The sequence below is a fragment of the Petaurus breviceps genome, unplaced genomic scaffold (assembly GCF_028583685.1).
Source record: "Petaurus breviceps papuanus isolate PSGF00001 unplaced genomic scaffold, PetGlider_PUasm1.0 164, whole genome shotgun sequence".
Taxonomy (NCBI): domain Eukaryota; kingdom Metazoa; phylum Chordata; class Mammalia; order Diprotodontia; family Petauridae; genus Petaurus; species Petaurus breviceps.
Genome location: NW_027185735.1, coordinates 11,597,340 through 11,621,603, shown reverse-complemented (window position 1 = coordinate 11,621,603; position 24,264 = coordinate 11,597,340). Strand labels below are relative to the sequence as shown.

At 37.6% G+C, this 24,264-nt stretch overlaps 1 protein-coding gene and 1 long non-coding RNA gene across 2 annotated transcripts in view; both read left to right on the top strand.

Moving 5' to 3' along the window:
* Positions 1-14,705, top strand: part of MAP4K5 (mitogen-activated protein kinase kinase kinase kinase 5) — a 171,904-nt gene extending 157,199 nt beyond the window's left edge. The window contains exons 29-32 of the mRNA XM_069082327.1: positions 1,923-2,015; positions 4,321-4,391; positions 9,967-10,022; positions 12,431-14,705. Coding sequence (XP_068938428.1) covers positions 1,923-2,015; positions 4,321-4,391; positions 9,967-10,022; positions 12,431-12,518 — 308 coding nt within the window. The 3' untranslated portion in view covers positions 12,519-14,705. The remainder of the gene's footprint in view (positions 1-1,922; positions 2,016-4,320; positions 4,392-9,966; positions 10,023-12,430) is intronic.
* Positions 14,706-17,847: 3,142 nt separating this feature from the next.
* Positions 17,848-23,936, top strand: LOC138156851 (uncharacterized). Its single transcript, XR_011167234.1, has 2 exons — positions 17,848-19,064; positions 22,350-23,936. It is a non-coding gene; the product is annotated as an uncharacterized lncRNA (long non-coding RNA).
* Positions 23,937-24,264: the final 328 nt, after the last annotated feature.

Here is a 24,264-nt window from a genome sequence, read left to right as displayed (position 1 = left end):
CACTGTGCTAAACACTGGAAATACAAAGATAAAAGGGGAAAAGTTGCCGCCCTTAAACAGCTTACATCCTAATAGCATACAAACAATGAGAGTGGTCAAATTGCCATTTTCCCCATAATTGGTATTTATAAATGATAATTGGTATTTATAAAATCATTAAACACCCTATGAATTATCAAGGAAATTAAAATATGCTTAGAGTAATTTTAGTGCTTTATATATTTCTCTGTATTCTGTTTGGCAAAATGTATTTTAAAATAATTGTAAAGCACCTGTTTTATATAGGCTACTATACTAGGGAGGGGAGAAGGTATAAAGTATAATTAGCATTCCGTCCTAAAGCTTATTATACAGTTGGAGAATGAGAAGAAAACATAGATCATTATAATGCACAATAATCTCTGATAAATACATTAGCATGTTGCAAAACAATGCCATGTGATAATAGAGGTCCTTATACGTGGGTGACTTATTTGAAAGGTAAAATATGCTAAATTTGGGGTCCTAAGTCCTTAGTTCAAAATCCCAAACTCTGTCAAGTCACTTAATTTGTCTGGGCCTCAGTTTCCTCATCTGTAAAATGAAAAGACTGTACTAGATGACCTGTCAGATTCCTTCTAAATTGAATCCATTATCCAAACCACCAGCTGTGTGACCTTGGGCAAGGCATTTAACTTCTGTTTGTCTCAATTTCCTCATCTTTAAAATAGTGCTAATAATAGTGCCTACATGTCAGGATTGGTGTAAGGATCAAATGAGATAATCCTTCAAAAGTACTTAATATAGCACATACAAGGTGCTATATAAATGTTTGCTACTGTTTTTGTTATTAATTGGGGGAAATCTCTGTAGGTTTGTAAATATTATTATACCTAGTAGTCTCTTGTTAATTAGAATCAGTTAAATACAACCATAAATTTCTTAATTACTGAATTTTTTTTTTTTGTGTTACTTAAGAGAAAAGAGGGGATTTGAGAGATCCCAGGCCCAGGAAACAAGCTTGAGTCAATCAGGCAGTAATACTACAACCAGGATTCCATAAGGCAGAAGATGGATATTTAGCCAAAAAGTATGATTATGGATAATTTGAATGAGAATTTGGTTTTTAAAAAAGAAGAGATGCCATAGTCAGAGTAGAAATTGAGCTGGCAAACTTAAAACTTAGGGAAAGTTGAGAAGTTAATGTGTATTTCTCTTTTTTTTTTTCCTTTTGGAGGGCAATTGGGGTTAAGTAACTTGCCCAAGGTTACACAGCTAATTTTTGTGTGTGTGTGTGGATGTTAAGTGTCTGAGACTGGAACCAAACTCAGGTCCTCCTGACTCCGGGGCCAGCGCTTTACTCACTGCGACACCTAGCTGCCCCTAATGTGTATTTCTTATCTAAATTTCATAGTCAGTTTAATTTCCTTGGAGGAAATTAAAATGCAAGAAAATATATTTTTATACTTTGTGAAAATGAACTATTAATATGATAGTTTACTTTTGTATCAGTTATGAGTTAACTAATAATTTAATTTTGTGGGGGGAAATGGCCCATTTTTCTTTCTGAAAGTATTACATAATTCAGTTGACATTAATGTTCAAGTGATATATTTATGAATATTCAGCTACAAAGACTAAAAGTTTTCCTATATGCTTTATAAGAAACTCATAATATCTACCTTTTGTCCAAAGGAGGTATCTTAATAGAGAGTATTTTTTGTAGAAATATATATTAAATTGTACTTAAAAAAACCCACAATGACCACCTGACTTTTTATTGACTATACATTAAGAGAAAAGAAGGTACTTTTGACTCACTTATAATTATTTTTACTTTATCAGGACTTTTCTGTGTACCTGCTTATTGCATGTATATCAATTTACATTTATTTCTATATACTTATTCCATGCTTGATTTTTGTGGATTTTTTTTCTTTGAGGGTTTGTGAAAATTGTAAATCTTCAAGGAAAACTGAAGTCAAGCAAGAAACTGGCCTCTGAGCTAAGTTTTGATTTTTGCATTGAATCTGTAGGTAAGTCAGTGAGTTTTTCTTTAATATTTTATTGAAGAAAGACATGTTTTGTTCAAACTATATTTAGGTTACTAGGTCATAACTAATTTTTTTTTAAATTTCTTAATATTTTTAAGTTTTAAATTACATTCATTTGTTTCTCTTCATTATCCCCTTTACTGCATCAAGTGAGTTATATTGGGCCCAGTTCTTTTGATGCTTTGGAGGTATTTGTGTGATGTGACAGAATATTAGATATATTAAGGCTTCCTTATCTTTAAAATTCTGCTTGGTGTGTTGTGGTCAGTGATTTTAAATTCCTCTTATACCTGTAAGATTTCCACTTGCCTTGAATACAGAACAGAAGTTTTAAACTGACTTTAATTGATTGTAGTGTGTCTGCATATATCAAGGGAAGTATTCATTCATGTTTGCTAATATTTACAAAAGAAATATTATTCATCTCATCAATTATATGCAGATAGGTGAAGTATGGCATGTATTTGAGAGAAGGCCTATTGGCAGTAAGATTTGTGATAAAGATTTTTGTAAACTAGAATTTTTTAAAATAATTTGGGAAATTGACATTGCCATAAATGAGGAGAAGTTAAAAAGGTTTGGTAGTTTCCCTTTTGGGACATGAGAAATGTTTAGGTTATAACAGTTTACCATATTGATATGACTGTTACAAAATTTAAGCTTTATTAGGTGGAAATTATATTTGAAAATAAAGCTAGTCACTTGAATGTGAAAAATAATATGATCCTATGGAAAGAGCACTGATTTTAGAGACAGTATCTGGGCTCAAGTCTACTGCCTTATTATCTGAACATCGTTGGGATTCAGTTTCCTTACCTGTAAATGAAGTTTTGGAATAGATTTCCATTCCAGCTCTAAACCTGTAATCTTATTTATCTTTTCATTCAAGTCTGGGAGTTTAATTTTGATATAAATTGTATTAATCCCTTAATAGAACTTTTGAACAGAGAAAATAACTAATTGGGAAAAAGGAATCAAACTTATTGAACTAGAAAATCCCACACTACCAGATGTTTTGATGCTAAGACAATCTATATAATGGAATTGATTTTTTTCTGATTATGCTGTGGTCCATGCATGTTAATTTTAAGGCCATTTCTCTGAATCTAGATATAGGTATCTAGACCATTGGTTCCTGTCTATTATTACCAAGACTTGCCAGCATACATCAGAATCTTTGCAAATATGTCTATTTCTTTAACAAGTTATCTCTGCTTGTTATGAAACTTTACATTAATATTAGGAATGCCTTTTGGCTATAACATGAGTTTTGGTAGGTGATGCAGTGGGTAGAATGCTATGCCTGAAGTCTGAACTCCCATTTAGGAAGGTTCCCCTCCCAGTTCAGATTGGCACCTGCTTTGCAGTTTCAGTATTAGAGAATGACCCTGGGCACTGAAAGGTTAAATGATTTACTTTGGTCACATTAGCAAGTATGAGTCAGAGGTAGGACTTTAATCCAACTTTTCCTGACTTTGAGGCTGGCTCTTTGTCCACCAATCCATTCTGCTTCTCAGTCACGATTGCCCCTAGTGATAGAAATGTTTTCTTTAAGCAGCTTTTGTGAGTCCATCAGTTGTGATTTATATTAAATGTTGGACAAAATTATGCTGCTAGAATATTCGTCTTTAAAAAAAAAAATCAACCTCCCATCCCAGCCAAATGATAAGGTATCTAATTTCTATAAATAGCAGGGATATTATAAGGACTTTATCTGATAGCATCTTGCTTTCCTTTTCCTATTATTTCCATTTGAATTTTTGTAATGATTTTGTTATTTGGACACCCTAATTACTAAATCCCAAATCACATTATTACTATCTAATTAGTTGGTAATCTATTATTGGAATCTAATTATTAGATATTTTATTAGATATTAGATTCTCCCTAGTGCCTTATAGCCTACGAATAAGTTTATTTTTTAAAACTTAATTTTGTAAGAGAGACAAGATGGCGGTTATTTAATAAATCACAATTTTACTTTAGTATTATATTTTTTTTTAAGAATGGTGTTTTCATTGTTCTGCCCATTTAAAGAAATAGCTTTGGATCATAAAAGCTATGTAAATAATATTGATCTTAAGGTCAAAAAATTTTCCTCTGGTGTAAATGAGTATGTGGGGTATATAATCTTGAAGTATAAACTATTATCAACAAATTATGGAAACTCAGAGTTGATTGGCTTAGCTACAGAATGTTGGGTTTTTAATTAAAATTGTTAGGCAGAATTCACAGTACACCATTGTATGCTGGTTTTAGTTTAAAATGTTCATTTTCTGTTTTTTAGTATGCCTTCAAGACAGTGTGTTAGCCTTCTGGAAACATGGAATGCAGGGTAAAAGCTTCAAGTCAGATGAAGTAAGTTTCTATCAGTTATTTTCATTGATTTTCAGTGATTTAAATTTATATGATTCAAAGGGCCTAAGGAACATTACCTGTACTTATGTCTCTGTGTGAGTTTATTTAGTATATTCAGTCTCTACTCTGTACATTTAAGGTTGGGGGAGGAGGGACAGGTTAACTGAATCATTCAATCATCCTATCCCCAATTTAAGTAACTAATAAGATGAAAATACCTTTATTCAGTCAGCAAGTCAATTAAAAGCATTCAACTAAGTGAAAAGTCCATGCTCAGTTTGGAAAGAGTGAATTAAAAAGATACTACATAGTAAGTTTGTTGAGATTGCAACCAGTGACTCAGTCATTTCCTCATTTAAATATCAAGCTAGTTTGGATTCCAGCTTTCAGGTGTTTGACCAACCCAGAGGAGAGGCCCCCAAGAAAAAATCACTTGGAGTGGAGAAGAAGAGTGTTTGGCCTCTAGCCCCTCAGTTCCCCTTCTTGACTAGCAGTTGAACCTTGAAAGGTCAGAAAATTGAACTACTCATCACTATCCTAGCAGTGTCCCTAGAACAGCAATGGATACAGTGAGAGAAGGCAGCTTCAAGACCCTACAAGTAGCCAGCAAAAAGTTACACAGTATGTACTTAAGATGATTTCATGAAGGCCTCACCAAGGCAGCCAGAGGATTTCCATTCCAAGAACTACAAGTGAGTTTTGCCACCTCATGTGCTCTTAAGCTTGAGCTCACTTTCCCCCAGACTTCTCTGTGGACTTATGGCCTCTGAATTAGGGGGGATGTTTTGTACTAGCTATTTTATTACATTCATAAATACTTCTAAACGTTAATGAAGTCTGACTGGCTGGCTAGTTAACATCAACTGATAATCATCAGGAGAAACACATTAATGGGATCTAATAAAAGAAGGTTGCTTATGAAAGTGCAGATCTTCACTACATTCCACTTGTTTGTTTTTTAAATGCATCTTAAATCCAACATGTTAAATTGTTCTTAACTGTCTCTCTCAGAAGCTTCATCTTCTGTTCTGTGCATTTATTTTAAAAGCTTCATTGGCAGTCTGTTTACTTTTCCTCTTTTGGAGGGGGATGGGAAATATCACTATTGTCAGCCCATTTTGCCCTCCTAATTCTCCCCACCCTCTGCTTCCAAGTGAAAAGTAACCCTTTCTTTGTATCCCCATCACCGAACACAGTACTTACAACATGGGAAACATTTAATAAAAGTTTATTGACTGACTAAAGAAAATTAGGAGGAAGCCTAGACAGGAAAGACAGTTTTTAAAGTAACACATAGAATCTTGTAGACACTTTTTTAAAAGCTTATACGTACCTCAAACCTTCCTCATACCTCTAAAAAACTTCAAAATTCGTAACAGACCAAATAATAATTAAGAAATCCAATGAGAAATTATTCTTTCCACCCCTGCTATCGGCCAGAAGCCCAAAACCAGTAGGAAAGGAGATCTGCCAGCAGCATCACAGAGCAGCGTCCCAGCATGACTGGAGACTGCCAAGGCTTTGTGTCCTTGGGCAGCAGGCCCCAGGGGAAGGGGCGGGGATTACCTTGGAAGTTCTGGAGAACAGCTTGGAGCAGCATGAGGCCATAACACTCATAACACATAGAGGGCCCTGAAAGCTCAATGGTTTGAATCTCAGATATCTAGGAAGACCCATCCCCTTGAAGTAGAAGCCAACACAGAAACCCAAGTGACCCCTAGGCAAGACCAAGTAAAACCGCATTCGAAGTATGATGGTGATGAAATGGCCATGGCACAGAGCCCAATTAAGGAACTTTTAATATGGTGAATCAGAGTGAAAATCACTTTAATAAGTGAATCAGAGAAAACACCAGGGGCAGCTAGGTGGCACAGTGAATAGAGCACCGGCTCTGGAGTCAGGAGGACCTGAGTTCAAATTCGGTCTCAGACACTTAACACAAAAACTAGCCTGTGTCCTTAGGCAAGTCACTTAACCCCAGTTGCTCTCCAAAAAGCAAAAAAAAAAAAACACCAACCATTATAAAAAATTATTGCAAATGTAGAAATCTCTCAAAAGGAGACAGTAATTGTAACAACTTCAAGAAGAGAGTAATGGCATTTCTTACAATGTCTATATTAATACCTAAGAAGCAAGAGATAAAAATTAATCACTAGAAAATAATGGAAAGGAGAATAACTTGGAAGAGAACATGGTAAACCTTACCCAAGTAATAAGAATTTCTGAAAACTATAATAAGTCAAACACAAATGAGTGACTCCAAGAAATGGTAGAACAAAATCAAAAGACTAGAAAAAACAGAAGAGAATATATCTGATATCAAAGGCAACTAGCCTAGAAAACAGATGATGATTTTTTTAAAATCTAGACACCTTTATTTCAAGAAATCAAGAATGAAATTGTTGAGATCTTGTAGAACCAAAGAACAGTGTGGAAAGAATGTATCTGTGCACCTCTTGAAATAAATTCCAAAAGGAAAAGTCTCAGGAATGCTATAGTCAATATTCCAAACTTCCGTGTCATAGAAAAATATTGTAGGTATCTCTTAAAGAACCTCATCAGCCAAGGTCAAGACTACACAATACTTGGCAACTCTATTAGAAGTCAGAAGAGATCTTGAAGCTATTACAAAAGACAAAGCTGAGTATAATCCTATATCCCGTGGGCCCTTCCCACCCCCGCCCCCCCCCCAAAATGGATCTTTAATGGAATAGAGGACTTTGAAGCATTCTTAATGAAAAGATCGGAGCTGAGTAAGAATCTTGAACTAGAAAAATAAGTGTCAAGAAAGTCCTAGACAGGTAAATGTATTTGAGTATAATTAGAACAGAATCCTCATGTAGCACTAACATTCAAGGATGAGAAGAAACAAATGTCCCTTCAGAACCTTAATGTCTTCAAAGGGCATTCAGGGGGTTAAATAAGGAAAGCAAAAGAACTTTGGATAGATTAGTTATGTTCTGAGGGTTTTAAGACAGGAAAAAGAAGGCAAGGTAAAAGGAATACAGTAGAGAAGAAAGGATGAACAAGGGGAATGGAACTTCATGTTTCTTATAATTGGGGTGTGTCAGAACATACAAACACGAAGGACAAGGGGGTGATGATGAGGTATTGGATAAACCTCACTCTTCCCTGAAATAGACAAAAGATGGTTAAATATACACATACACATACAAAGAGTTTGTTGTAGAAGTATGTAAACACATTATTCTCTGACCAGTAACACTGGCCTCTTTACTGTTCTCACAAGACACTTCCTCTCCCAATTATGCATTTTACTAACTTCCCCCATGCCTACTATGCTTTCCTTCTTTACCTCCATCTCCTAGTTTCCCTGGTTTTCTTAAAAGCTTCAACTGCTGCTGGAAGTCTTTCCTGGTCTTCCTCAATATTAGTGCTTTTTCTCTGAAATTATCTCTAATGTACCTTGTCACCTCATGTATGTGCCTGGCTGTTTGTGTGTACCCCCCACTGAGACTGGGGGCAAGGATTGCTTTTGCTTCCCTTTGTGTCCCCAGCACTGAGCACGGTGCTTGTGGCATAGTAAGCACTTAATGAAAGCTTGTTGACTGACTGAAAAGAACAAAAGGAAACATAGACAAGACAGACAATTTTGAAAGTAACGTTTAAAATTTATTATACGTGTTTTTAGAAAAGCAAACTATGTAATAATCCATTTCATGGAAAATCTTTTTGTTTTTCCATGTGTATGAAAATGCTGAGTTTATGAGTTTGTTTTTTGTTTGAAGGAGTTTTTTTTGGTATTTAAGTTTGGTTACCCCCCCTTCTCCTACCCCTCTCCCCTGGATGGCTACTATTAGAAACATGTAGGGAGGGGGTGTGTGTAAGTAAAATCATTCTGTACATACTTCTATTTGTCTAAAAATCAAAGAAACTAAATAAACTCTGATATGATTTAGTGCCTCCAGTAGTATGTCTAGTTTGTTCAGATTATTGAACATTTTAGAGTACAAATAGCCACATAAAAGTTTGTAGATGATCTGAATGATTCTTGCTATTCTCTTCCCCCTTTGCAGAAGAGGGTCTTACTCAGGACTGAGGGTCATTTCGAATTTTGATTTAATAGGTTGCTATGGCCAAAGAATTCATCCCCAAGCTGCCAGCCTCCTGATAAAGAGTCTCTCCATGTTTAAATAAATTGGTCTTTAAAACAAATTTGAAAGTCAGCTTAGTGTTCTAGGCTTGGCCTAGAATCAGGAAAACTTAGGTTTTAATCCTGCCTCAGATACCCACTGGCTTTGTGACGCTGGGCAAGTCACATCCTCTCTGGGCTGCAATTTCCACATCTATAAAATGAGAGGGATGGTTTTGATGAGCTCTTAGAACTCTTTAGCTATAAATCTATGGTCCTGTGGCTTAGTTGGTCAAATGAATTCAACTCAAGCCTTCTCTCAGCCAAAGTAAAACAGTTTATTAAAGATTTGCCATAATGGGTAAATTGTTGAAGAGCCTACGTATCTGTGATGCTTGTATTGGACAACCCAGCCAGAATAATCTTACACAGAGTGAGTCTGCGCTAGATTAATTTCAGCCCCTTCGTGGAGGAGAGATAGAATTTATATACAGAAAGATTGTGGGGAGGGTTTAGGGGTGGTCTAGAGGAGGGTTTTGGGAGGCTCTCAAGGAGGATCTTGAGGGGACTGAGGTCAGACTCCAGGAATGACAGTAAAGGTGGGAAAGCTGAAGGCTACCTGGAGATGACAGACAATGGAGGGCTAGGCTAGTTTTAGGGTAACAGATTTGGGCATAGATATTTTCATAGGATCAAGGGTGGCAAGTAGCCAGACAATGAAGGGGTAGACTAGGTTAAGAGTAACAGATTTGGACCCAGCAATAATGAAAAGCTTATGGCCTCAGGCATAAAACCATCTGTAAGAACAGTTTCAGTCCAATGGTGAAAATTTTTTTTAAGACACATTTTAAGAGCCACATAGTAAGTGAATAACCAAGAAGGTAGAGGTAGTGGAAATAGACAAATCTTTTGAGAAGTTTTAACAGTGAAAGGAAGAAAATGGGACAGGAGCTAAAGGCATTAGATTGTATAGGGTGGTTTGTTTTTTTGTTTGTTTTTTAGAATAGCAGGTATTTGAGCATGGTTATAGGCAGAGACGAAACGATATTTTAAAAAATACTTTAAAAAAAAGATAATATTTAATGGAACAAGTTCTCATAAAAGTGTAAGTGAATAGAATACATGGGTAGGATTGATGCCTCTACTTTTCTGAACTACTTATAACTGAACTGTTTATAACATGTTCCACAAAACTCTATACATATTCTAGTATTTGATGCTCATTGCTTTATGTATTCCTCTTCTCTCTCCAAGACTATAAACTTCTTGAGAGCAGAGACCATGTCTTACATATGCCTTCTGTATTTCTCACTGCACGTAACTAGGATCTTCAGTAAAGTCTGAATTGATTTGAAAGAATTGCTGTCTTATATAAATGCTTATTGTTCTGAAAATTTCCTTTTCTGTTATATATGAGAAAAACTTTTATAGTTAGGATTTGGCATGCTATCTAAACTGATTTGCACTATTAATGTTTTTTAGGTTACCCAGGAGATTTCTGATGAAACTAGAGTTTTCCGTTTGCTAGGCTCTGACAGGTAATAACCAATTTTTTAAAAATTACATTAAAGGAATGCAAATGTCTTGTTCATATAAATAAGTCTGAAAATGCTAAAAATGGAATCCATGGAATACTCAGCCATTTTAGAGAAAGTTTCTAATTTCCTTGTTAAGATGATCTAATATGTTTGTTTAATCAGTCAATTTAGAGATCTCTTAACTGCTATAAGAGCATAGCTGTTTCCATAGAGTGTTAGTTATGATCACCCAAAGTTAAAATTAAGTTATGTATCTTTGTTAGGAAGATTATCAGACCCTATAGTTACTCTAAACAATTTTATGATTATTCTCTAACAATTATTTTTAAAATGAGGTTCAATTTTTAACACCCATCCATGAAAAGGAATACAATATTCCTTGTTTATTGTGAAATTCAGTCTTAACATTAAAGAGGCTCAACTCTCCCTATAGATAAAATTAAAGATCAACTCCAAAATGTACCATTCCACAAAGTTGTTTAATCCTGCCCCCCACCTTCTTTCTTTCAGGCTAGACCACATGAAAAGCACAATATTCTTCTTGCCTACTATAAAAGTAACCTACTCCATGTAGGCTATGGTAGTGCTTCTTGACCAAATACAACCAGTAAAGAACCTTTGTACAAGTCCTTGATTTAATGTCATCTTACCCTTCAAGTAATGTTTATTTAAAATACAAGTTTCTCCTTTAGTTAAAATATATAATATCCTTTAGAAATTTAAAAAAAGGTGTTAAAACATGGATCTATGATACATCTATGATTTTTTTCTGATGCAGTTGTCTATCTGTCCTCCCTTCTCCTTCCATATCATCTCATGTAGATAGTTCCATAAAAGCTATAAGAAGTTTATTTAACATACTAGAGAATTCACTCTTGGTCATTTGAACTTGGACAGTGAATAGAGCACCGGCCCTGGAGTCAGGAGGACCTGGGTTCGGATCCGGCCTCAGACACTTGACACAAAAATAAACTAGCCGCGTGACCTTGGGCAAATCACTTAACCCCAATTGCCCTACCCTCCCCCCTCCAAAAAGCAAAAAAATAAAATCTTGAGGTGTCCATCTGTGGTCTCATTCATGTTATGTGACTGGCATATTTCTTTTTCCAGTTACAAATGGGCCTGGATAATGCTTTTATACCACTTTTTCTTGTGAAAGTCATATGCCATATTTTATTAGAGCATATTTATACCTATCATTTATTGCTCATTGAGTGATTTGCAATTTAAATTCTTAAGTTTCTGGTCCCAACAACAGAGACTGTCTAAGAACCAGGCTGATTAAATAGAGATCAAAATGAGCAGGTTGGCCACTAGATAATAAATTTGGGGATAATGGTACCAAAAAAATAAAAAAAAAAAATAGGACTTAATCTCATGTACTCCTTTTTACTCTTGCAGTGACAGCAATGGAAAGGCACATCATTTTTAGATAGTTTGTAAATGTCAGTTTAAGTTTATGTACTCTAAGTATGAGATCTTTTCCTAAAAACCAGTAAATTGATACTAGAAGAAATCAATCACATCAGTAATTGACATGAAATGAGAAGATGTAAAATGGATGGCTCACAGGTTTTCCTCTTTTAGGCAAATAAAGGAGTTTATAAGAAAGATGTAGAGCCAAACAACACCTTAAGTTTTAATAGATGAGGAAACCAAGACCCATGGAGTTAAAATGACTTGCACAAGGTCACTCACATTGTAAATGGTAAAGAATCATTGGTTTCACTGTGTTTCCATAAACAATAAGAAAAATCTTTACATAAGATAGTTGGTTATCTTTCAATACTCATGATAAATACAAGTAGGACTATGGTAAAAAATAAATGCAACTTATTAATAAATAGCCATTGCAAAGAATGATGAAATAAATTTAATAAAAAAATTTGACAAGATCTGCATGCATATTTATTCAGCATCAATTTTGATATTCAGTTTCATTGTGAAGGTTATAGAAGGCAGGACAATGAAATATGGTTTGGGATCAAGAAATAAGATATTCAAGCCTTGTAGATTACTCAGAAGGACTGTATCAGATGGAATGAACAATGGGAATTATATAATTTTCTGTTTCTATTAAAGAGTGAGCAAAGCTCCAGTGTTTCTGGTTTTTAAAAGAAAATTTTATTGATATGTTTTGATTTGCATTGCCTAAAATTGTCCCCTCTCTCTATACCTCCTTTGTCCCTCTTGGAGCCATCCCATGTAACAAAGGTTTTTGATTCCTTAAGGGCAAATATTGTCAGAGTACTGTATAAAGAATTTTAAAGCTTTTAAGGAATTGAATTTAAAGCCAAGTATAATTCCCCTTCTGTGTTCTTTATGTAGTCTGATGCATTGTTATTATTTGAAGCATGCAATATGTGCTTTTACTTCTAAACAGTTCTTTTGTTTTGGTTTAATTGCAGGGTTGTTGTTTTGGAAAGTAGACCAACAGAAAATCCTTCAGCACACAGCAATCTCTACATTTTGGCTGGCCATGAAAATAGTTACTGAGCAACACTCACAGAAGTGACAAGAAAATGAAATTAGCCCCACATGAAAAATGCCTTCAAGAAAATGAAATACAAACTGAAATATTTCTTTCTTTCTTTCTTGTAGGTGGCATCTTAGTAATCTGTATGTTAGGGTAGGATTCAGTACTTTCTGTAGCTGGAAACAGCTATTATATCTCTTGCCACTATGTGGTGGTTATATAAAGTTTGCTTAATAAAAGCTATGAGACAGATAGTTCTTCTTCTTAGTTCCTGGAAGCTCAGTTTAAAAAAAAAATAATATTTGCAACCAAGGTGCCATATCATTTTAAAATAACTCATGTGATTGTCTCTAGAGTGGCTTTAGCACTGACAGTTCTTCCATTTGAATGTGGTCTGACTCTTTAACAAATAAGATTTTGCAGGAATTGTCTCCCAATCTCTTTACTTTTAAATCAGCCATTCTGTATGTTTTTGTAAAATAGAATATTTAATTCTTATTTATTAATCTGCTGCTAGAATGGTGTAATGTATCTAACTTTTGGTAAAGGATGGTTGCAAAGCAGCTTAATATTTTTTACAGTTGTATAAAGAAAGGGTTTTTTTTTTTAGGTTTAGTGCTTTGTTAGGAGTCATGGGTAGCATATCAATTTGTTGGTTTTTTCCTGTTTAATTGCAATTTTATACAACAAAAAATATTTTGTAATACAATTTCATGCAGATTGCCTTAAAAGGGAGCTTCATACTTCAAACTAATAATGTTATAGGGTGCATATCGCAGTATAATGATGATGATTGAAATATGAGAAAAGAGCATGTGTATATGTGTGACTGTATCATGGAGGTGTCTTCTTGACAAGAAGTAGTATTCCTTTTTACATTATTGATAACTCATGAGGCATTAATCTTTGTGCACATTTAGCCATTCCAAATGTAGGAGGGAAAGTATTTAACTATTTATGACACATATTTTATTTATACTATCCAGAAGGAATACCTATAAAGTAACTATGCATGTATCTTGGGGTTTTCATTTATGCATGTGGATGTTCCACTTGGGGTAAGGTAAAGGAAAAAAAATGCCTTTTAAGTGAAAGATAATTCCTGATGGGATAGTATAAATACATATTATGAGAATCAGTATTCTAAAAATAATTAAATTTAGAGTCATTCTTTTTAAATTTTTTTCCCCTCTACGATCTTACTATGCCACATTAAAGTCATATTGGTTATAGTTGTCTGTATTAATTTACTTAGCATTGACAGTATTATACACAGTATAAAGAAAAGGTTTTTTTCCAAGAAGCTTGGTTTCATTTGACCTGAATTAAACTGGGGGAACCTTATTTACATATAAAAAAATTTCTCAGAATAATATGCTGTAGTTTTTTCCTTACATTTCTTCCATTTACTTGAACTTTTTTTCCCCCCTAAATGTAAATATGGAAACTCTTTGGTCATTTTAACAGGAAAATATGGTAACTAATCTTTCAATTCAATTCCAAAAACATTTAATCAGTGCCTTGCATCAAGAAACTTACAGAGCTTTAGACAGATGATGATTACCATGGTTGTACCAAAGAGTGCTAGCATGAGCCTGGAAATGGGTGAGGCATCATGTGGCATCAAACTTAAGTATACAAATATACAAAGTATAAGTATACAAGATACCCCATCTGACCTTGCTCGTTGGTTCCACCAAAAATGTTTGGTGAATCGGCATTATTGGGAATATCCTATCACTTTCATGGGAATGATATTACAAAGAAGTGATTGACCAAAGATGTTGAAGAAGGGTTTTATGAACTCACAGTGCAATATGATGATAACATAAAAAGTGTTCTTACAAGATGTTGTTTGGGGCATACTTACATCAATCAACCCATCAATAAGCTTTTAAGCATCTGTTGTGTGCCAGGCAATTTGTGTGGGATATTGCGTATATGTGAAAATAGTACTCTGTCAGCCAGTAACTTCACCCACTCCACCCCATTCATTCCCTGTCAAAGCCAAGCCTAACTGGAGGTGTGTGGGGTAGAGGAAACAGGATATGCGTGGCATGGCATGGATGGCATGGTACTATCATGTTTGGTGATTAAGAAACAATTGGTCACTTTGGAAGGCAATTTCAGTTTAATGGTGAGGTCATAATCCAGATTGCAAAGGACTGAGAAGTGAGGAAAGAAAATAAAGACCACAAGAATAAGTAGCTTTTTCTGAGTTTAATTAGGAAAGAGAGGAGAAATATAGGGTAATAGTTTGAAAGGATGGTGGTGTCTAGTGAAGATTTTTCTTTTTAAGAATGAGGGACTCTTGCCTCTATGCCTCAGGAGAGGAATCTCTCTCCCTCTCCTCCCTTCTTCCCTCCTTCCCCCTCATTTCTGCCTCTTAAGTTTTCTGAATTCCTTCAAGATATCTTAAATTTCATGTTTTGCCAGGAGTCCCTGGTTCTTCCACTTGTTAGTGCCTTCCCCTCTGATATTAACTTTCATCTACTCTGTATCCATCTTGTATGTACCTAACTTATTTTCATGTTATTTTTCTCATTAAAATTTTAACTCCTCGAAGGTGGGGGCTATTTTTGCTTTTTGTCTTTTCAGTGTTTAGTACAGTGCACTGGTAGGTGCTTAATAAATGCATGTTGACTGATTGACTAAAATAACTAAAATAGCATTGAATGTGATGAATTTTAAAGTCTTTTCAAGCTATGACATTCTTTGGTCATTTTATCCCCATTTTACCAATGAGGCTGAAACTTACAGACCAAATAGTAAATGCTGGGTCTCAAACCTAGTTCTATCACTGCTACAATGCTTATTCCCTATGTCAGACTCTTCATTTGCTTACTGTGTGGTTAAGTTCATTGCCTTTTTAAACATAATTGAGCAATTCAAAGCCTCAGACCCCTTTTAAGTGAGCTTAAAGAAGAAAAGGCATTTTTATTGTTATTGGGTTTGTTACCTTTCTCGGTGGTTACTCTGAAGATAGTTCACTGCTGAGGAGGAAGTATCTTTGAGAATGAAGACCTCAGTGTTTTCCTGATTTCCTAAGCATAACCACATACATTATCTTTCAGACACCTGTCAAGGAAACAAATACTGCATTGAAAAAAAAATAAAAATACTCCACACCATTCCACATCACTTGTTGGGAAAGCTTCTCAATTGGCTTCACTGGCCAATATCACCAACATGCCTATTCTCATATGGATATTGTAAGGGAAATTAATATGTCATTGAATTACTATACAGAAAGAGACAGGTATGAAATAAAAGCAAGTCAATCTCATGGGGGGATGGGGTTCTGTAGCAAAAGGAGAACTTTCCATGGGTCTATTCTCCAGGTATTTGGAGACATCACTTCTGAAGGAGTGTTGTGCCTCTGAACAAAATCCTGGATCTAACATTGAGAAACATGAAAGAACATGTACCCAGAGAGATTACATAGCAAATGGAAAAGAAAATGAACATTTGGAAGGTAGAGTTTAGAATTAGACCACATGGTCAAAGACAAAGTATAAATACTAACATAGAACAAATGTTTTTATCTTCATTTCCTCACACAAGAGTAAGGCACAACAGAAACAAGGGAGGATGGGACAAGATCTATAAGGCAATAATGTAAAAATAATTTAGAAAAAGGAACTCAGATTTGGTGATGTAGGAGCTTTAATCTCATGAAGAAAACAGAAACCAAGGCAGAAACAAATTAAAAACCCATGAATCGAAATATAAAAGTTTAGGACAGACAGGGAAGAGTTAATGAAAAGAGCAAGAATTTTTTTTTTTAGAAAAACAATAAAAACAAGGGGGTGAAGGGATAGTAAATTTACTTAAGAGGGAGAAAAGATAAAAGGGGGGAATAGATAAGCAAATAAAAGAGGGGGAAAGGAATCAATCATTTCCTCCTTTGTGAATAGGGACTGAGGGTTGAAGGGAAGAAAAGCAGTCCTCCCTCAGCAGAAAATAACATATCCTTAGAAAGCTATTTACAAAATATAAAATGGGATTAACCCAACAAACATCCCAAGATAAGCACAAACGAAGAGTATGCTGAAAATTAGAGGATAAGTAGATAAATTAGAAACCAGAAATAATATAGAAAGGATAAACCTAAAAGTGGTTTCTTTGAAAAGACTAGAAAGAGCAATATAAGCCTTTAGCCAGCCTGATTTTAATCATTTAATTTAATTTAAAATTTAAGGAAAGAAAATGAAGTCAACAAAAGAACACATGAACAAGGTAAAATGAAACTAAAAGAAATAAAAGAATTATGAAAACTGCAGTTACAGCCTAACAAAACTGAGTACACTAAATAAATTGCCTTTAAAAATGTAAAATACCCAAACAAGAAAAAGACCAAATAAACATCATAAATAATCCAAATTTCAGAAAAATAGAACTAGATGTAAAGCAACTACAAAAGGAAGAAACTTCAGGACTTAATAAATTGACAGAATTCTATCAAACTGAAAGAACAATACCAATACTACACAAATTCTCAAAAACTGAGAAAGCATTCTACCAAACTCCATTTAAGAAACATATGTAGTCCTAGTACATAAACCAGGGAAGGATAAAGTAAATAAGAACTACAGATGAATATTGATGGGGTGCTTGGGATCTATATTTGTAACATCAGTAATGATGGGGTGCTTAGGATCTATGTTTGTAACATCAATTTGCAAAACCAATTTGTAACATCAGTCTGTAATACCAATCTGTAAAACCAGTTTGTAGAATCACACTACCCCGCCCCCCGTCTCAGAGCATTAACCCTTCCCCTTCCCCCCCCCCCCCCCCCCTCCCAGCTTCAGAGCCTTAACTCTGCCCAGCAACAACTCATGAATTGTTTATCTCAGCTTGGAACAAGAACAAGTTATTCTTATGAATCCTTCACTAAAGTATCTATAAACATTCCTGCTCAGGCAACTATTATCTCCCCCTTGTATAGTGTCCCCCTGCCCCCATGAATCCTTCAGTACCCTATCTCTAGGTTGACTCCTTGGCCTATCTATCTATCCACTGAGTCTCCATTTAACCTTGGTTCCCAGATGTCAATCTTGTCAAACATGACACTGATGGGTGGCAGACTGGGCACTTCTCAGTCAGCCCTTGACCGCTGGCTGACTTAGTGACGTTTCAAGCCTAAAACCACACCTCCAGGTAGCCCCCACCTTGGGCTTTTTCCCAGTGAATCATGGGCAATACGACTTCGAAGTTACATTAAAAATGCATGCTCCTTTGAACACTGGCCCCACCTTAACTCCTCCCTAATTCCACCCTTAATCACCTAGTTAGCATAATTAGCACTATGGATTTTCCTATAAAAATCGTAATTCTACCCCTTTGAGGTTGCAGGTCCCCAAAAGGACTCTTGCCTGCTGTACAGCCTAACAATAAACTTGCAGGTTCCCTAAGGACCCTTGCCCCCTTCAATAAACTTTTACAACTCTGACTCCAAGTTAGCCTGGGCTGAATCGAAGGCTTTCTGGTCTTACCTAAAGATCAGAGATCCTGCTGAACCTATTGTGAGCCATCCCTCATCAAATATCATGAATTAATGTTCATTCAAAATTGTTGAATAATTCATCCAATAAATTATTCATTACGAGCAAGTCAGAGTTATACTAGGGATGCAATGATGGTTCAATAAAAACAAGAGAAAAGCAAGGGTGCCCACTCTCCCCACTATTTGATATAGTTCTAATATAGCAATAACAATGAGACAAGAGAGAAATTAAAGGCATAAAGGTGAGGTAAAATTATCATTTGCTGATGACATAATAGTTTACTTAGGAAATCCTGGGAATAAGCAGAGATACTATTTCAGACAGTTTCAGCAAAGCTGTAGATTGTTGAGGACCAGGGGCCAGTGAGACCCTGACCCGGATGACTTGCAGCCAGGCTTGGATCGGGTTCCCCATCCCCCAGGGAAGAGTTCAAGCAAGCAGGTGTGAGGACTGGACAAGATGAGCTTGGTGTTTTCACCCCCAGCCTAAGAACACTAGTGTGCAATGTCCACAGGGGAAAGCTATTAGGAAGCGGCTTATAAAAGGCTGCACTCTAGAACGATAAACGAGAATCTATTTTCCAACATTCTTTGAGTCCCGTCTCTCTTTTAACTCACCCCCTCTCAGCCTCTGGGTACATAACTCTCTCGATCCTGCTGGGTGATAGCAGGGCCCCCACATTCTCTTAGCCCTGCTGCGGGAGGGCAAGGTTCCCTGCCTTGGCCCACCACAACTGGCGCCACAACGGGGGACCTACATAAGATATAGAAGCGATAGACCCCTACAACCGACATCACAACCCGGGACTTAAGTGAGACAGAAGTGGTAAGCCCAACACAGGGCCAAGGCACAGGGACGGCCCGGGCGGAGGAACGACGGGCCAAGACACAAAAGCGACAGGCCTAGGCAGAGAAACCACGGATGGATGTACTGGACGGAGACACAGGAAGGACGGGCCTAGGTGAAGGAAAGACGGACCGAGTGAGGTGTCCCACGCGCGAGCCCACAGCGGTCTCAGCCAGAAGGTCCCCCTTGGGCATCCCATCCTAGGACGAGGTAAGGAAGGAGGAAGGCTCGGAAGAACCGCACATGGTAATTCACTTTTTCAGAAGCAAGCTACGATTATGGGGCAATTGCAGATTAGGGAGCCTAGCCAAGAGAGGTACCAAAAAGTCCTTTCAGGCATAGTGAAAGAGAAAGGACTATTGTCATGCAGAGCCAAATAAAGGAGTTTCTGAATTTGTTGGAAATTGCATGTCCGCGGTTACTGAGAGAGGCACATTAAATCCTAAAAAGTGAGATCGTAGGGAAAGAATTGATAGACCATTACTCCGGGGCAGAGCCAGGGAGTTTCCCAGGACATCGCTTCCAGCTATATAATGTTCTCAAATTGTGTTTAGTCAAGCCAGAGTACTACCAAGAGGCGCAGAAGTTTGATGCTGGGATTCCGGGAGAGGTAGAGGAGGAAGAAGGAGAGCAGGGGAGAGAAGGGAGAGAAGGGCTGTTACCCACCCAGTTGAGGCGGAAAGCTCTAGCAGCCGGCCGCTCCTCCGCTGTTTCGATGCCCCTTTTGTCAGAGCCTACGCACCCCTGTCGGGGACATAGTCAGGAGAAAAGAGCGCAGTACGCTCCCCTCCTCGACAAAGCTATCCAACAAGTGGGACAAATGAGAGCTCAGAGAAAGGAAGATCGAAAGTGCTTTACTTGTAGAAAACCCGGGTCATTTGCAAGCCCAGTGTAATCATTAGGGGAATAACAAAAGGGAACCTGCTAGAGCTGGGCTCTCCAGGCCCAACACCCCAGTGCCCAAAATGGGGAGGGGGGGGGAAGCTTTTCATTGGCGGTCAGTGTAGCTCAGGAGACAGCTCCAGGGGCCATTTCCTTGGCCCCAACAACAATAGGGAATAGCCGCAGCCTTAAGCAGACCCCCAGGTTTACAGCAACAACAAATCCAAAGGGACAAAACCTCTGGGGATCCAAGCTCCTGGATGGCAATTTATGCAGAAACAAATTTAGAATCCTAACTAATGAACAGCACTACTGCTAATAATAGTCTAATTGCATAAACGCAAGGCCTTCCTGCATTTTTAAGAAATAGGATATAACAGCCTGCCTAGAAGCACATAAAAAGGAGGCCTATAGAGAATGTTCTTATGAATGTTGCCTCCTTGAAAGCTCTTGTGCAGTATGAATGAATTCTTGCCTGCATAAGCAGCACTATAAGCTAAATGAGGGCCACATACTGAAGGCTGAGACAAACTGAGACTGACAGAACTTTGCAAACTTTATTTAGTTTAGGTTTTACAATATACCAATCTTGTTACATTGGGATTTTCCCCACTGGCTAAAGGTGTGTACTAAAGAGCCGGCACCAAAAAAGGTAAATGTAAAGCATATATTCTTGCCACCTGCACTTAGGCATTTCAGTTGAAAACTAAATAGCAAATCCATTTTAAGGTGGTTGGTATTAGTTGACCCTTCATGTGGTAACTGTTCCTATTTTTTCTGATCAGGAAGTCAAAGCACTTCAATTTAAGTCATATCATTGTCCTGAAGCAGAGCACACCATTTTACTGTAGGCATCCTCTTAGCACCCTCTGAGGCGGCAAATTAAGGTTTTACATTACACCTGTTTATCCTTCTACCTTACTACATCAAAGGGCTTGGTGTCCTTGGGTGGGGCTTCCCTCCTACACAGCCCGGATAATCTTGACTTCCCTATTTCACAGCAAAACTCCCTCTCTTGTTTCTTGCTTGACAGAAAATGAATTCCATTACAGGAATGTATTATACAAATGTACACAAATATATGCAAAACTGTATTCCACTGCAGGTTGGAAAAGTGTAGGAGCAGTGTCAAGTCAGAATTAGAAAGAAATTCAAACATGTAGTAAAGAGAGGAGCTAGGTAGAAAATTTTAAGATAGGTATAAATTAGTTGCATGAAAAGTGTGAACAAAAATTTTGAGATTTTTAAGAGCTTGGGAATCTCTTTTTCTCACTCAAACCTTCAGGATGGGTGTCAACAAAGAGATAGGATAGGGGACTTTTCCCTCAGATCAGAGAGGCAAACAGACAAGCATTTTCACCATTTCTGCCTCCCTGTGAGAGAAAAATTTGTGTGTTCAGAATGCAATTATAAGTCAATTAAATTTATGTGAAGGATAGGAAGTGTTACTCCTGACTGTAGAGAAAATGCCAAAGATTAGTGGAGTTTCAGTTGCCCTCCCCAACCTAACAAAAGGGAGGAAGCAAACTAAATTTATTGAGGACCCCTCTGACAACAGCCCTGAGGCACCTGAAGCCCACACCTTTAAATGAATAAATAAACTTCTGCAATTCAAACCTCTAAATCCACAATTAGGCTATGTAGCCATAAAGGAGTAAACCTCTATACCAGGCATTTATACCTTTACCTATAGTTAAAGAGGAGGCTACAGCTAAGCTGTCACATATGGAAATTATGACCTAAGTTGCTTTACTGTTTAATGCTAAAATTTTTCATGAAGAATTAGTTACAACTTTTCCATTGATTTCCTTCATAGAGGTTTGATCTTCTATGGGGCCAGGGAAATGGCCCCTGGAGCCATCTCCTGACCTACATTCTGCTTACTTCTAAAATTTCTTTTCAATCCTTAGTATGCCTTTTTAGGAGGCCTACTAAAACCTTTATTCCTACAATTTATAGCTAAGTTAACATAAAGTGGAACGGATTTCACTGTTTTGATCTCAATATACAACAAAAACTTAATATATACATGCCAACATATTTATACTGCTAAGCTTAAACACACAGAATACAAAATTTTCTTTAAAATTACAAACCCTTGGGGCAGCTAGGTGTTGCAGTGAATAGAGCACCAGCTGGAAGTCAGGAGGACCTGAGTTCAAATCCAGCCTCAGACACTTAACACAAAAACTAGCCGTGTGACCTTGGGCAAGTCACTTAACCCCAATTGCCCTCCAAAAAGCAAAAAGAAAAAAAAGTTACAAACCCTCATAGGAAAAGAGGTCACAACTTATACTCATGTAACTCATAGTGAAGGTCACTGGTTTCTATACCTCAACAATTCCATAGGAACAAGCTACATAGATCCTTAAAAATTGCCCTCTACTTTTTTGTCCTTATTACTCCTCTACTACTTGCCCACAGAGGATGGATGTAACTTATTATCCTCCCTGTGATAAAGTTCCTTCAAAAAACAGGAAAAAAAAAGGGGGGGGGGACAGGGGCAGAACACCCTGTAATAGACCGAATGTGGAAAGACTTGGCCACAAACACCTGGAAGGGGCTTGGGATAGTAATTACTTGGGTTAAAGGGTATGGTTTGTATTTCCTCAGGTGATGGAGCTGCTCCAATCTAGATCCCACAATGGTGTGTCTGAGTGTTCACAGAACCTCCAAGGAATGCATCTGACACAACAAACACACCACTGATGTCCTTCCAGAAAGAAAAGACACCCCCAAAGGGGCGGCTAGGTGGCACAGTGAGAAAAGTGCTGGCCCCAGAGTCAGAGGGACCCGAGTTCGGTTCCAGCCTTAGATACTTACCACCCACACAAAAAAAGCAAGTTACTTAACCCCAATTGCCCTCCAAAAGGCAAAAAAAAGACACCCCCAAAACAGAATGACCCATTTGAGAGTGAAGAGCTGCATAGTCCTGCTAACATCACTCACCCTGAATGAGCCAGCACCAACATAAGCACAGCAAAGGGTGATCAAGAATAGCAACGAACGCAATGGGACTTATGAAAAGCCGTCGCAGCCACTGACAGTTATAAATAATCATCAAGGACATACACGCACAAACAATACTATTTACGTCCATTTGGCTGTTTGTCTTTTCCACCAATCTGTTTACCTCACCACAGAGAACGTTATGGAATAACACTTGTGTTCTGTGTCAGCTTGCACAATGTAGGGACCACACTATTGTTGGGAATAAGATTGTAATTCAAACTCCTTTTACCCTCCAAGTAGTGTTGGGTGGTTTGGTAGTACTTGTGATTGAATGCTTATGCTATTGGCAAGAAGGGGACAATGAAAGAAGTGTATTTTGTGTATTGCTTGCATCTCCTATTGTGTCGGTAGTTCTTGCAATATCCATCACCTCTCTGCAGATAGAGACCAAGACCACTGCATTTGCACATGGTTATATACCGTATGTCACTTTCACCTGATTACATTGCACCTCTTTGCATTGTTCTCTGTGTTGCCAGTGTTGGACTCGTGCTCTGCATGGTCACCACTTACCTGCAATGCCCATTCTTGCAACAGAAAAAAAGGGGAGATTTGAGGACCACGGGCCAGTGAGACCTGATGGCTGAATAAGCCCCCTCAGGCAAAGGGCTTGCTGCCCGGCGGGATCAGTTCCCCATCCCCCAGGGAAGAGTTCGAGTGTGCAGTTGTGAGGACTAGATTCTCAAGATGAGTGTGGTGTTTTCACCCTAGGAACGCTGTAGTGTGCAATGTCCACCGGTTAAAGCCGGTAGGAGGCATCCTACAAAAGAAAAGGCCTGTACTTAGAACAATAAAGGAGACTGTTTTCCACCACTGACTCCCTGGCTCTCTCACAGCCTCTGGGTAGATAGCACTCAGTCCTGCTGGGGAACAGCAGGATTCCCAATTCTCTCTCACCCTGCTGTGGGATGGCAGGGCTCCCCACATTCTCTCAGCTCTGCCACAGAAGGCAGGGGCTGCCTTGGCCCACCACAGTAGACCACATGGGGAAATAATTAACTCAGAAAAATCAACAGCTTATTTGGTTTTGCTGATTTTTTCCCTCTACTTCCTTTTTTTCTTTTGATTAAGAAAAAAAGAAAAACTTTATGTGGAATGCTTCTCTGGAGGGGGAGGAGGAGGGATGGGAATGGGGAATTAGGCAATGTAAGGGCTACAAATAAAAATTTATTTTAAAAATTAGAAAAATAGGTGAAATTTTTCTGACATCCTGCTATTGTTGTAAAGGAAGAAGATAGGGGGAAAAAATAAACCTTATTTGGGCAGGGGTGAAGGGAAATTGTAACAGAGGAGATTATCTTCTTTGATCATACAGCAGCAGGGAGACAATGAAGTTTATTAAGTAAGGATTGTAGTGTTTGTCCTTCGTTCTGGAAGAGGACCAACATCAGGGAGATGATGACATGACTTGCAGTTGACTTGGCTTTGAGTGAGGGAGGGCTGTGCAAAGTCACCAGCCTCACTTTCTCCTCCAGGGCCATCTGGGTCCAGTGGCCAGATACTCATCAGGAGGACT